At 50.7% G+C, this 13,657-nt stretch overlaps 4 protein-coding genes across 4 annotated transcripts; 1 reads left to right on the forward strand and 3 right to left on the reverse strand.

Moving 5' to 3' along the window:
• Positions 1–308: 308 nt before the first annotated feature.
• Positions 309–4,461, reverse strand: JCM6883_007091 (uncharacterized protein; the record flags this gene model as incomplete). Its single annotated transcript, XM_076634212.1, has 7 exons — positions 309–1,820; positions 2,676–3,104; positions 3,173–3,315; positions 3,382–3,541; positions 3,612–3,625; positions 3,711–4,135; positions 4,202–4,461. The coding sequence occupies 7 exons, from the start codon at positions 4,459–4,461 to the stop codon at positions 309–311; spliced, it is 2,943 nt and encodes a 980-aa protein (XP_076485798.1).
• Positions 4,462–4,837: 376 nt separating this feature from the next.
• RRP12 (mRNA-binding protein RRP12) lies at positions 4,838–9,214 on the reverse strand (the record flags this gene model as incomplete). Its single annotated transcript, XM_076634213.1, has 8 exons — positions 4,838–4,975; positions 5,042–5,442; positions 5,512–5,755; positions 5,820–6,202; positions 6,258–6,603; positions 6,665–8,090; positions 8,151–8,407; positions 8,465–9,214. 8 exons carry the CDS (start codon positions 9,212–9,214, stop codon positions 4,838–4,840), a joined length of 3,945 nt encoding a protein of 1,314 aa, XP_076485799.1.
• A 107-nt stretch (positions 9,215–9,321) lies between these two features.
• RRG7 (Rrg7p) lies at positions 9,322–9,948 on the forward strand (the record flags this gene model as incomplete). The annotated part of the gene is made up of 1 exon (XM_076634214.1): positions 9,322–9,948. One exon carries the CDS (start codon positions 9,322–9,324, stop codon positions 9,946–9,948), a length of 627 nt encoding a protein of 208 aa, XP_076485800.1.
• Positions 9,949–12,681: 2,733 nt separating this feature from the next.
• Positions 12,682–13,568, reverse strand: FMN1 (riboflavin kinase; the record flags this gene model as incomplete). Its single annotated transcript, XM_076634215.1, has 4 exons — positions 12,682–12,863; positions 12,933–13,035; positions 13,107–13,324; positions 13,394–13,568. 4 exons carry the CDS (start codon positions 13,566–13,568, stop codon positions 12,682–12,684), a joined length of 678 nt encoding a protein of 225 aa, XP_076485801.1.
• Positions 13,569–13,657: the final 89 nt, after the last annotated feature.

A 13,657-nucleotide genomic window follows, 5' to 3' on the forward strand; every position in this document is an offset into this window, starting at 1 on the left:
GACAGCAAGAAAGAGAAGAAACGAAAAAAATGCAGTAGAAAGAGTAAGAACGGGTAAGCAGCACGACGACGAAGATGGGTCAGACTATGAGGACAGTAGGGAAAAGATGATATCGTTATCGTTGTCGTTAAGGTCGATACCTCGAGAAGGTTTGTACATCGTGAGAGGAGAGGGAAGGCGAGAAGGACTGGCGGGAGGTATCAGTCGGAGAAGGGGAAGGGGTATTGAAACGTAGAAAGCGTTGAAGCGTAGAAGTGTCGTGAAGTGTCGTGAAGTGTCGTCGCGTCTGAGAAAGCTCGAAAGCTCTTTTATTCTCTCGCCTGATCCCTCAAATTCCTCACCGATTTCGACTTTCTCTTCCCCCTCTTTCTTCTACTTCTCGTCGTCTGTCTCGCTCCAACTTCATCACTACTACCCTCCGACGACCCTTCCTCCATTCTCTCTCCCGCCGCGAGACCATTACTACTGTCTTGTTCGGTTTTATCGGGAGTGGGAGGCGTGCAGAGCAAAGAGGGAGCGGTACGTAACGAACGAGTTTGAGGATCGATGAAGGATCTTTGACGGGCGAGTAGTCGCGGTCGAGGTGAGGAAGCGGAGGAAGAGGAAGAAGGTTGAGGAGGGAAAGTAGGAGAAAGTGAAGGATCGTTTGGATCGTTCTCGCAATAGTCGAAAGTCGTGAATGGATCGAAGGGAGGAAACGCGGAGGAAGGGGATTCGAGATCGTAGGAATCTGATTGGGAGTCGTAAGGCGATGAGGAGGATTGAACATAGTTGAAAGGATGAGGAGGGAATGGAGGAGAGGGAGAATCGGGAGTTGATTGATCGTGTTTTAGCAAGACGTCGCGAAGGAGGAAAGAGGCAGTTGTTGGAGTGGGGAGTGGGAGTGGAGGTGAGATGTGGTCGGAGTCGGATTTTGGATTGAAGAAGTTCAAGGCGGCGGATGAAGCGGCTTTGCGAAGAGTTGAGAACCGGGACCGGATTGAAGTAGAGCTGGACGCGAGGGAGGAGACGGAAGAATTGACTGAAGAGGTTGTACTCGTGACGGTGGAGGAAGAACGGGTAGTAGACTCGGAACTGAGGGAGGTAGTCGAGTAAGAGAGAAGAGTTGGACTGAGCGTAAAATCGTCGTCGCTAGAAAGGGTAGGACTCGGTTGGGGCGAATGAGGACTCGAGGGAGGTAGTTCGACGGTGTTGATGAGGAGACTCGAGCTTGAAGCGACTCGTCGTAGCAGTTGAGGGGCTTTAAGAGTGATATTCGATTGAGTTGAGCGGAGGTGAGTCGAAAGAGGAACCGGCGGAGTTGTGTGACGCGATCGAGGGGGAGAATAATCTTCGTCATACGAGGAGAAATCGTCAAGGTCGATAGAAGGGAGAGTGTCGTTTAAAGAGCTCGAGACGCTCGTTCGATTCGAATGATCCGTCGATACCGTATTTTCTCCTCCTCCTCCTCGAACGACATAATCCGGCCATGAATAATCTTTGTTCGAGGGTTCTTCCAGCTCTACTTCCTGTCCTGATAGAAGTTGTTTCCGTTTTCGAAAAGCTTCTTTGAACAAATTCGTAACTTCGTCTGAAACGACTTCCTCGAGCTCTTCCTTCGCGTCTCTTTCGTCCTGATCTAATTTCTCACTATGCTCGAGTCCTTTGTACCATCTCGTCCATCCGAAGAACCCAGTCGAGGACGAAGGAGGAGGGGAAGAGGAACTGCTCAGTCGCGGGGAAAGTTGGAAAGCTGATTTCGTTTGTCGCACTCCTGTTGTTCTCGATCCAGACAATCTAGGATTTTTCGAACTGTAGCCGGCAAAGAGCGCGTTCGTTAGCTGAGGAGATTCGAGTAAAGTTGAAGGAAAAGGAGGAGAAGGGGGTTGACTTGCTTGATCGAAGCTTCCCGAAGGGCTATAGTCGCGGGAGAGTATTCTGCTAGCATCTCTGTATGCTCTGTAACCATCTGTCGGGAAGAACACGAGGAGGGAGAGGGTCAACGAAATTGAGGAAAGGGGAAAAACAACAGAAAGAGATTGGACTCACTCTGGTCCCGTTGCGCTGCTGTTTGTAGTCCTGGCGAGCTCGATAGCGAAAGGTCAAGTCGCGTGAGGCGGTGGAGAGAGTCGAGGTTGAGATGAAGAATGGTCAAACAACGTTCGGCGAAAGAGATTGTTGAGTGTCTAGTGCTTCGTGGCTTCTTCTTGCGCGAGACGAGTCCGTGTGTTGAGGTACTACTTTCCGTTGACGATGTCGGCTGAGAACGCGCGAAAAAAAATGGGACAATCACGGAGAACTTGTCGAGAAGTTTTCATTTTCATGCACGGTCTCGCATTCAGTTTCGCACACGACTGGTCGACTGAAATCGCGTATACTGCTCACCCATCGAGGGGGTGACGATTCTCTTGCGTTTCCGTCGTGGAAGTTGCCGATAGCCGGAAGGTCAGAAGAGGAGATCGAAGCTCAAAAACGAAAAAACGATTCCAACGTCGATGCGAGATAGGATAGGATCTAAGCAAGTCGAGGGAGGGGACTGCGTACGAGGAAGTAATACGACAAAGATGTAGAGGATGCAGAAATAGGAGAAAGGTCGTGAGAAGTCTATGGTGTAAGTAAAGAAAGAAATGCGGATCCAGTTTTGAAAGAGCGTCGGATTGAGCTCAGGTCATCGTCACCCATCCAACGCTGAGTACGAGCATCGTAGCGACAATCCAGGTCGACACAGCTCGTTCCGTGAGGCCTGCACTCGTGCTCGTTCCTCTCCCCATCAATCCCTCCGCATCTCCTCCTCCTTCTATCCAATCCCTCCTCGAGGCTTCCATCATTAACACGAACGCCTCTCCCTCCGGACTCACATTCCCCGACGCATCGTTCCTAACATTCTGTAATTGACTCGAGTAATCCATTGGGTTGACGACGGGCGCGCGAACTCCTTGAGGAGACGAAAGATGGTACGATAGGATGGTTTGGTAGGCTGATTCAGCGGCCGTGAGAGATGTAGAACGGGAGTAGTTTGAAGTGAGTTGAGAGAGTCGATAGGTTGCGGCGGAGAGGGCGGCGGTTCCGGAACATTCGGCGAAGGAGTCGGTCTCGTTCAGGTAGTTGTAGAGAAGACCGTCACGCTACGGAACAATCCGATTGAGGTGTCAGTGACTCAGAGCGTCGAAGATGTGGCGAGAGATGCTCGCACCATAGGTTGCTTCCACGCTGCGTCAATAATTTCCCGTGTCCACTCCGTCAAATCCTGGATTTCGCTCGAGTACTGATCTTCATAGTCAGAGTTCTGAAGAGCTCCGACTACTCTGAGCATTCCATTCGCCGCCCAGCCGTTTCCTGAGAGCGACACGAGAACACGATCAGTTTAAGTCTGAGCTGAGAAGAGACACGATGCAAGCTAACCGGTCGACCACAAACCAGGATCTGGAGAGCTACCGAGAGCGATATGTCTCCAGAGTCCGATTGAAGGTGCGAGTAGGTATTGACGGTATAGTCGAGATTGAGTGTACGCTTCATCGATTAGTGAGGTGTTTTTCGTCATGACTCCGTAATAGGCGAGGAACTACAGGCAATAATTTCAGGTGAGGTTCAGCCGGTGGAGCACAGAGCTGGGTAACGAGAGAAGGGCTTACCGGAGGAACCATGTCTGTAGCGAACGAAAGGAAAAGAATAAGCGTCAGAACATCCGAGCTTTTTTCCGATTCGCCGCTTGAAATGAAAGTGAAACTTACACATGAAATCACTCCATAGCTCTGTACTTTCACTTCGATGACTGATCGCTCCATCGCTCGTCCTTGGCGTCCTCTGCAGAATCGCCTCGACCTGATTATTCACGGCTTGAATAACCGTCTCTTTCCTCGCTCCTTGTACGTCCGATGCATTCGTCGGCAGAGTATCTTCGTTGTCTTCGAGGGTATAGTTCGATAGGACGTAAAAGGGGGCGATTGAGACTGGATCGGCAGCGGAACCGTCTCGAACGATTTGGAGTTGAGAAGAAGATGGCGGACTTTGAGCGATCAAGTAGGAGACGGAACTGAGGACTTGCGTGGGGAGGGGAGAGGTTGAAGGGGAGATCTTGTCGAAGGCGGAAGAGTAGACGGACAAAGAGGGGAAAGAAAAACTGATGAGTGCTTCAAGGTGGGTTCCGATTTCCCATCTGTGTCCCATTCAACAGGCTTCAGCTCGACGCTCTACCTCGAGGTGAACCGAGTGGAATGCTCACGAGTAGGAAGCAGTACGATTCAAGATAGTTTCGATACCCTCGACCTGATCCTCCGAAAGTTTCGAGTCTTTCGACAGTCCTCCCTCATCTTCGCCTCTCTTAACTACCCTGCTGTTACTAGGTAGTGCTGTAACTGACGAGAGTGCAAAAAGGACTGAGAGGGAGATCAAAGCCAAGGGAAAGAACGTTCTTCTTCTTGGTCTTTGTCGACTCGGGGTCGAGCTCGAGGATTCGAAAAGCGCTCGGCTGTTCGTGCTCATTCTACTGCTACTTCCTCCTAGTCGAATCGCGAGTTGGGAGGAGACGAGAAGCGAGAAGGGAAGCAGAAGTCTGAAGTCGCAGCAAACGTCAAGAGATTGACCTCGCTCGAGAAATTGCTTGAAAAATTCTTCTTTTTTGTTCTGACGCGATCGATTGATTCTTTATCGGCAAATTCGGATTCGGCTTGATTGCCGAATCTCTCGAGCTTTGTTCACGGGCTCTCTTTCCTCTGTCTGTCTGCCTGCAACTGCTACGGGGCACAGCAACGACGAGACTTGCTCGAGAGTGAACAGCGAATAGGAACGACGGGAGAATTACAGAATGCGAAAAAGCGAGAGACACGAGTGAAAACGAAAACAGTCCAACAGCGACTTCCTACTTCTTCGAACTCTTCTTGAGACCCGTGATCCCAAGTTTGGGGCCCTTCTGGTTCGATTTCTTCCCTCCAACCGTCGAGAGGGGAACGAAAGCATAAGGTTGCATTCCGTTCTTCTTGACATCTCCTCCAGCGCGCTGTGAGTCAAACGGAAGCGCCGAGTCAGTACGGTAGACGTTACTCGAAAGACTTCGATTACTCACCTTGGCCTTGAACTCTCCACCGACTTGAACCGTCTCTTTCTTCGTCTTCCTCTTCTTGTTTCCTCCCACTTCAAGTTCCTTCAACCCTTCAGTAACCGGAACGTCTTCACCATCATCGGCTTCATCCATCCTTCCACGTTTCCCGCCCTTGTTGAACTTGATACGGCCTTTCGAATCTCGAGTGTGTCCATCTTCTCCTCGCATCGCTTCGAGGTAAGCTCCCATTCCACTATCGACGTCGTCTGCGTCCAACTTGCGACGGGAAGAAGAAGGAGCACGCTTGGAGGAGTCGTCTTCGGAATCGGATTCGTTAAATTCGAGTCGACCGGAAGCGGCGTCAGTTTTGAAATGAGATTCAAGGGTTTTACGAGGTTGTTGTTTTGAAGGTGCCGGTCGTGCAGCTATTCGAATAGAATAGTCGAGTCAGTCTCTCAAGCGTAGATGTGTGAAAGTGAGGGAGAACAGCTTACCAGAAATTCTCGACATCATTCGATCGTCCAACAAATCGAGTACTTCATCCTCTCCCTCTTGAATGTAAGCTCCCTCCATTTCCTTCTTGTTCTTCCTCGCCATCGATTTACGGTTCTTTACTCCCGAAGGAGCAGTTAAGGCGGGATCTTGAGGAGCATCTTCGTCGACTGAGACGTCGGAATCGGATCCATAGAGTACTTCGTCGTAGGCGGATCGAGCCGCAGCTTGAGGTTTCGGTGCAGCCTGCGATACACAAGTCGCTGGTCAGCTTGACGGAATAAAAGCTGAGACAACGGAAATGAATTACCTCATCGGCTTCATCTTCCTCGTCGACTTCCATTTGCGCCAACTTCTTCTTCTTACTCCTCGCTTGACGTTTCCTGATACTCGATACCAGCTTCTTGTCATCCTCCGGAACGTACCTCTCTACCTCGTTATACCCGTATTTCCTGATCATTCGTTCGAACAAATGTCGAATGTTTACTTTGAAATGATTCGAGTGTTCATGGGACCAGTTGATGAGAGCGGGGACGAGAGCAGGGAGAGAAGGAGTAATGATAGAGTTGGGGAGGGAAACGATGGAGACTTTGATGAATCCGATCGCGGATTTGACGATTTCTCGATTGGGCGAGGTGAGGAATACGACGAGAGTTTCGACGAGTTCAGACAGGTAAGAGTTGTCGAGTTTGTCTACGCACGATATGGCGTGAGCTTAAGCTCGAAAGGGAAGAAAGCAAGTACTCACTGTGGAATTCCCAAACGAGTCGACCTAGAGCTCCAACTGTTGCGGCGATCATATGAGGACTCGTGGCAGCCAATCCAGCACTAACCATCGTGATGAATTCTTCTTCACTCGCGGGAACTTCTTCCTCCATCGTATCCTCCATCCCTTTGATCAAGTGTCGTTTAATCGTTGCTCCCGGAGTCGCTAACTTGTTCGCCATTGAAACGATTAGAGTGTAAGCTGCTTCACGGGTGACTCCGTTCGATTCTTTCGTAGAGAGAACGGCTTCGGGAATGAGAGAGGGGATGAAATGGAGAGAGTCGGAAGGGATGACGGGAACGAGAGCGGAAAGTAGTGAAACTCGATCCTGTGGGTCGTGGCTTCTGGTCAATTACCCGATAACGAGAATAATGAGGGCAGCGACTTACCCTCTTCGCACCAATTGCGACCTTGTTTCCAGCCTCAACGATCCTCTCGACGATTTCTCCCTCACGACCTCGAATAACGTTCCCACCTCTTTCTTCACACAACCTCGCCGCGATCCTATACGCCTTCTTCTGAACGCTCTGATCCTTCTCGTTACCCAACAATTTCTCCGACATCGCAAGATCGAAGAATTCCCTCTCGACCGGTCCCGAATGCGGGATAATCGCGATCAAAATGTCGAGCAAAGCATGAGTGGGAGGAATCGTCGTATCTTCTTTCGGAGGGAGAGGTGCTTCGAGAGCTTGAATGAGAAGAGTCGAGATTTTAGAGTAGGTTGAAGCGAGTTCGGAAGAAGGGAGGATCGAGATCCAAGATCCGACGGTTTCGAGAACGTATCCACCTTCTCCTCGGTTCATCTTTCCGTAGACGTTAAACGCGACGGAGAGAATCGTTTGAGCGAGAGAACGGAGGTGATCGAGAGAAGAACGACCTTGTTCGGGAGTTAAACCAAATTGATCTTGCAATAATTGAGGAGGGGAATTCGAGTTTGCGAGGGCTAGAGTTGTCGAAAGGAGAGTTTGAAGCGATTTGAAGATCGAAGGACGGAGAGTTGGTTGAGTGTAGAGAACGTTCGCGAGAAGGGAAACGAATTCTGGATCGAAACTTTCCTTCAAATCGACTGGGTACTCGCAGTAACCTGGAAGGAGACTCCAAGTTTGTCCGACGAGAGTTTCCCATACTTTCGCTTCCATCGCGCGGGGAGGATCGGCAGTTCGAGCTTCTTCGGCTTTGTTGAAGAATTCGGCGGAGAGAGGAACGAAAGATTCGCGGAAATGGTTCAATCGAGTGTTCGTAATTGCCGGTTTCAGGAGAGGGAGTAACCAAGCTCGAGCATGTTTCGATTGAGCGGCGTCCTCGGGAGAGAGGTTGAGAGGGAGGTAGGAGAGGATGACTTGAGGTCCGAGAACTTTGATCACCGTGTCGAGAACTGAATCTGCTTCCTTCTTCCATTCGAATCGGGAATCTTCTCGGGATTTTGCGAGGAGGACGAGAGCTTTCGTGAGAAGAGTCGAAGCGGCGGGAGGGTCGCGAGGATCAGCCGACGAAGAAGATGAGGAAGAAGCGGGTACTCGAAGTCGAAGTCGGAGGAAGAGAGCTTTGACGAGTGCGAGAACGTGAGGTTGAGACAAAGCGGCGTAACGAGGCGAAGTCATGGCTTTTTCGACTTGTTCAATGACAGATTTGAGCGTTTCTCCTCCTCCGTTGACGGCGGCAGTGATCTCCTCGTCTGTGACGCAGTGCTTGATCATGAGAGTACACGTCGTTTCGACGGATTGACGAAGAGTAGGAGTGTTGGCAGTCGTGAGCAAAGGAAGAACCGTAGGGAACAAAGTTGAAAGTCGTTCGAGAGCGGCAGATGAATCGGTTCTGTTGAGAGGAAGAATGGTCAGACGATAGTCAAGGGTCTAACTCAGACTCTCCGCTCACCTCGCGAGTGCAACGAGTCCTTCTCCGACTCCTTCGACCCATCCAGCAAGTAATTTCTCCCCTTGTTCACTTTCGACCGCTTTCGGTCTCGCTTTGATCAACGCTTCGAGGGTTTCCTTGACGTGATCGTCCGACATGGCTTCGGCGGCGTGAGAAGCCGAGAAGAGATGAGAGAGGACGGTGAGAGCCGAGAGGGTGAGATGCGGGGAGGATAAAGTCAAAGTCGAGAGGAGGAGAGGTAAGAGCTCCGAAGTCGACTGGAGGCGAGCAGGTCAGCATGGCTTGAACGAATACAAGGAGAGGAACGAACGCACGGATTGAGGCCAAGCAGTACCCATATTCTTGATAAACGTCAAAAGAGCGATCGCACGACTTTCATCTGAACCCGTTTCGACTTCCTTCGAAGCAGCTGCATCTTTCTTTCCGCCCCTTTTTGCACCTCTGATCGCTTCATCTAATTTCCCACAGATCCAACCCGCCGACTCTTCCGCATAAGGATGTTGAATCCCTGGAGGCGGAGGATTCTTCAAAATCGCCTGAACTGCTTCTTGTGCCCTTCTCCTTACTTTCGGTCGGGAATCAGCACAGAGACTGAGAATCGCTGCGTAACATGATCTAGCTCCTTGTAGGTCTTTCTCGAGGACGGTTTGAGGGGCGGCGCAAAGGAGGTTTTGACTGATTTGAATGAGGGATTTAAGGGGAGGGGCGGCCGAAGAAAACGCTTCGTAGAGAGGAGTGAGAGTTGCTAGAGTGGTGGAGAGCTTCGAACGGAGGGTAGGAGGGTCGAGATGAGGGGACAAGACGGAGAGGAGATACAAAGTCGCTTCTAGGAGTTGTCGCTGTTCACTGTTAGGTTGAGCCGCTTGAGGGTCCTGTACGAGTTGATCTAAAGTCGATAGGAGGGCGATAAAGTAGGCAGGAGGTTCAATCGATGAGGAAGGGGAAGAAGTTGAAGAAAGAGTAGATTCAATCGCTTGCAAGACGACGGCAGGGCGTTTGATCGCCGGGGTCGCAGAGTTGACTTGGAGTCGGATCTTGCTCCAACTCTCTTCTAGTGTCGCCATCTTGGAAAGAGTCGAGTGAAGTGAGAGAGATCAAGCTTCCAAAAGTTTTTTCGAGGTTCGCTTTCTCCTTTCGAACCGCCTCCACTTTGGTCAGTCAGTGCGAGGGTATGCCAGTACGGAAGATCCTCCTACCAAGCGCTCTCCAATCAGGCGTCCTTCAATCTCCTCGAGTTTCCACAACTCAACTCGGCACAGCCTACGAACTGCTCGCTCTCGAATTACTCTCAGCCCACCCATACTACATGGAGTTGATCCGAGTAGGAGGCGCAAACGACAAAGGAATCGATTTGAGAGGGAGATGGGAAACAAGTCTCACGAATCTTTCGTCGTCGGAGAGGAAGAACAGGAGCCGGAGCGGGAGTGGATTATTCGACGTGATCGTCCAGTGTAAAGCTGAACGATCTCCTCTACGACCTTCCGTCTTGAGGGAGTTCGAAGGAGTCCTACAGAATCAAGCACTGAGCGACTTTACTTCGTCTCGTCGACCTTCGACCCCGACAGTTGGAATTCTAGTCAGTTTGAGCGGATTCACGAAATCGACAATCGATAGGAGCGTCGAGAGTCGGTGGCCGATTAGTCTAGTGCATTACAAAATCGAGAGGGAGAAGCTCAAGTTGAAAGAAAATGGAAAAGTCGATCCGCTTCAGAGGTCGCTCGATAACGCGGAGGAGGACGTCGTTAGTTGGAATAAGAATCAAGCGTGGAGGGAACTGGTTGGAGACACGGACGACTGAGCGAACAGTGAGTTTGCAGTCTTCGCAGCTTTTCAGACTTTTGCCTTCGTGTCGGACGAGCTGACGAAACGTCTCAGTACGCTGTAGCACATCGCTCTACTTATACAAGATCTTGAAAGAGATATCCTTGAATGATACCGGGACGACCTCGTTCAGCGTCGAACCGCTCGACATTTCGACAAGGCTCGAAAATCGCATTTTCCGAGATCGCAAGAGTGAGTTTCTCTCATTCGATCTCATATCCTCCACACTCTTAATGTGTAGCAGACCTCTCTGACGCCTCGATCAGTCTTCTGGAGATCGCCTGTTCAGTCGCGCTGCTTCAATCGCAACTCGCGAAAGGATCGAATGCGGCTTTCATCTCCTCTCGCGCCCTTCGCAACAATCGAGCTCGTTAGGTCGCTACGATTCGGCCAATCGCATGTATGCATGTATGGGTAGTCAGCAGCCATCGACCTTTGAAATACGACCTACAGTACCCTTTCCTCTCTTTACGCTCTTCTCGTCCTCGAGGCTCTTACTTCCAGCTTCTCTCTTCCGCGACAATGGTACTGCTCCTATCAAGCTCCTACTTCTCTCCTCTTCACACCCGAGAGAGACAGCCAGTCACAGTAGGAAAGCTTGGTTCCCTCTCGCTCAAACCCAATGCTCGAGCCTTTTTCCCCTTGTTCGCCTCGACAACTCCGGCAATACTCCGCGGTTGACACCGCCTTTCCAACTCGAAAAAGATGGATTCGCGCTTGCTTCTCGATTCATCACTTCCCTCGACGCACGCACCTCTTTTCCCCTTCTCTCGACTTCACTCATCGTTATGATATCGACTACCTTACAGGATCGATCACAATGAGGTGTTCTTGGTGCACGGGACAAAATTGCGAGCCCTTCGTGATCTCGCCGATTTGTATCTCGATTGGTCTTCCGAGGATTTGCTCCTCCCAACCCGCTCATGATACAGGGCGTGCCACATCTTGAAGTGCTTGCGGTTTTGTTTTCCTGCACCAAAGCACCTCATTGCGACCGGTCCTCGAGGTCGTCAACTCGCCGGAATCGATTCTTCTTCTCTTCTTTCACCCTCAACGTTTCCCTCTGTGAGTCCTGACTTTCTCTCTCATCATGGGTTGGGATGAGCCGTTCTGGTAGAACCCGACCTTTCGATGAACGAGGTTGTCGACGTTGATCTCCAGAGCAGTTTTTCGTGATTGTTCAGTCCCTCGGAGCTGAGCATGTCGAAACCAACCGCTCTGGAGCCCATCTTCTGCCTCGTCTTCGCAAGCTCGGGTTCCACCAGAGCGTCTCATTGCAACTCCTTCCCTCGCCGTCGGTGAGCTTTGTCAGACTTTCTTCGCTGACGACCTCTCTCTCTGAATCGTCAGGCCCGCTCTCGAATAACCTCACAGTCACTCTTCTCGTCCCCTCTCGCCCTCTGGGCAATTAGGAACCATAGATACGACTCTCGCGGGACCCCTCTTCTCGGTCCAAGCGAGAGCTCGCGAACGCTTCTTCCTTCGTCGGGGTCGAGGTCATTCGGACAAATCAAGCACCACTTGACATCCGTAGGGATCTCGACCTTGTCGGGAGGGGGTTTCTCGAGGTCTCGCTTGAGTGGAACAAGGAGCGTCGCGGGAATGACGAATCTATCGTTTCTAGTTGCTCTCCCCCTCTCTCTCCTTCAACGCCTTCCGATGTACGTTACTCTCTCAGTCACCTACATCAGCGTACCACCCTCATTTCTCCGTCATGTAGCTCGAATCTCGTCGCCACCCAAGAGTTCTTGTTCTTCCCCCTTGTCCCGTCTATCATTCTCCCTTTGTCTACGGCAACGGAGTGAGACGTTCTGGGATGGGTGTCCTCGGATACAACTGGGTTCCAACTGAGATCCCGGCGAAATAACATATCGTCTTTCGAGGCTGTACGTTCTCTCCCCGGGATCTCGATTGTACTCTCACACTGGTTATTAGTGGCTACATCCAACCCAGAGCGTCTCATTGCGTCCCCGTCTTTCCTTTTCTCTTTTCAGCTTTGACACACCTCCCATATTTCGCTGATGAGCTTTTCCCCCTGTTTCTGTAGATCTTCGCCGTCGCCCCCTAATCCTGTTCAACGTCGCTTCTCACTTTATCTCTCGTTCCGAGAGCAGTCAGAGGCCGTAGATGTAACTATCCTTCCTGCTCTTCTTCCTCACGTGAGGTGGCAACGGTGCTCTCTCTCCTTCGTGATCGGGACTTCTCCGAGTAGCACAACCTTGCTGTGCCACTCGACTTCTCCTGCACTGCGAGTGGAGAGACCATCGAGCCATCGCTGGTGAATACGAAGGGAGCTCGGGGGATTGTTAAATCTATTGTTTCTCGTTGCTCAATCATTTCCTTTCGGATAGCTTGTGATACTACAATGTTCTCACACCTCTCAAGCCCGGGTCGCTTGTGTATGTTGTCATCGCCGGAGTTCCTTGCGATACTTTTGAGGTCGAAATTTTCGTTTCAATGTCGAAGCTTTCGCCCCTCTGTCCGATCCTACGGTCCTCCCTTCCTCGAACTCAACATATGCCTTTCACTCGCAGACGGTGTCGCTCAGGATGCTTGCCTGTCGATCTGCGCGTAGCATTCGTAGAGTTCGTAAAGGGTTCTCGTTTTCGTCTAAAATAAAACTTCTTTTCTTTATCTACAACAAAACCGTGTAATACTACCCTCCCTCATGCGCGTTCCCAACTTACGCATCTAGTCCTCTATCCCGATTCTATGCGGTTGAAGCAGCTTCCGTCGGTTTCACTCTAGGTTTACTCAAGTCTTCATCCGTCGGTTCCAATTTCGAAGGTTCGAAAAAGAAATCATCTTCCTGATAAGCTGAATAGGGTGGTCGAGTCGTAGTGGATCGTAAGGCGACTTGTTTGTCAAATTCGATATCTTTGATTAACGCATCTGTTTAAAAACCGAGAAAAACGAGTCAGTCCGCGCGAGATGAGCGGGAGAGGGGAGGATGAGACGCACCCATTGAAGTGTAGTTGTATTCAGGTCGAATGAACCCTAACATGATTACCCTTAGTTCCTTTCCGTAGAAATCTGAAGGATATTGATGTAAAATATGAACTTCCTGTATGTCTCTTGCTGCGATATCAGTTCTTCCTCCCTCCGTCTGATAAGTTCGAGGATAAGATGACGTACGGCAGTTCTCGTATCGTTATTATAGAAAGGATTCCACCCAATCGACATGACCATCGGATGAACTTTATCATCTTCTCCCTTCTCTCCTCCTCCATTGAACGCAGATTTCTTCGATTCCCTAGTTGCTGTTTCTGATTCTAGGACTCTCGCGAATCCGAAATAGACGCCAGTGGAGAGGGTATCGTAATAAGGATTGATTGAACTATCCGGCAAGTTGGCTGACAAATCCCTTTCCCTCTCCTCGTCAGTCTTCAGTCCAGATCGAGTGAGAGGGGAAGGAAGCTCACCTGTGGGACATCCCAAGTCTTTCGATCCCCGACCGAAACCACGAGAGACCCAACCGGAGAGTTTAACGGGGAACACGGTCGAATCAGGTCCGTCTTCGGGACCACAGATCTCAGGACGCACTAGTTCCGGGTCATGTTGGAGAGGCGCTGGTCGGGTTGATGTACTGCTAGACATATTTCGGAATCGAGGGGAAGTGGTGGAGGGAAAGAGAGGGAATCGGAGTTTCTGATTCCAACGATTCACTATCACTCACTCACTCCGAC

Source organism: Sporobolomyces salmoneus (assembly GCF_050403485.1).
Source record: "Sporobolomyces salmoneus JCM6883 DNA, S_salmoneus_JCM6883_v1_ctg54, whole genome shotgun sequence".
NCBI classification, from domain to species: Eukaryota; Fungi; Basidiomycota; class Microbotryomycetes; order Sporidiobolales; family Sporidiobolaceae; genus Sporobolomyces; species Sporobolomyces salmoneus.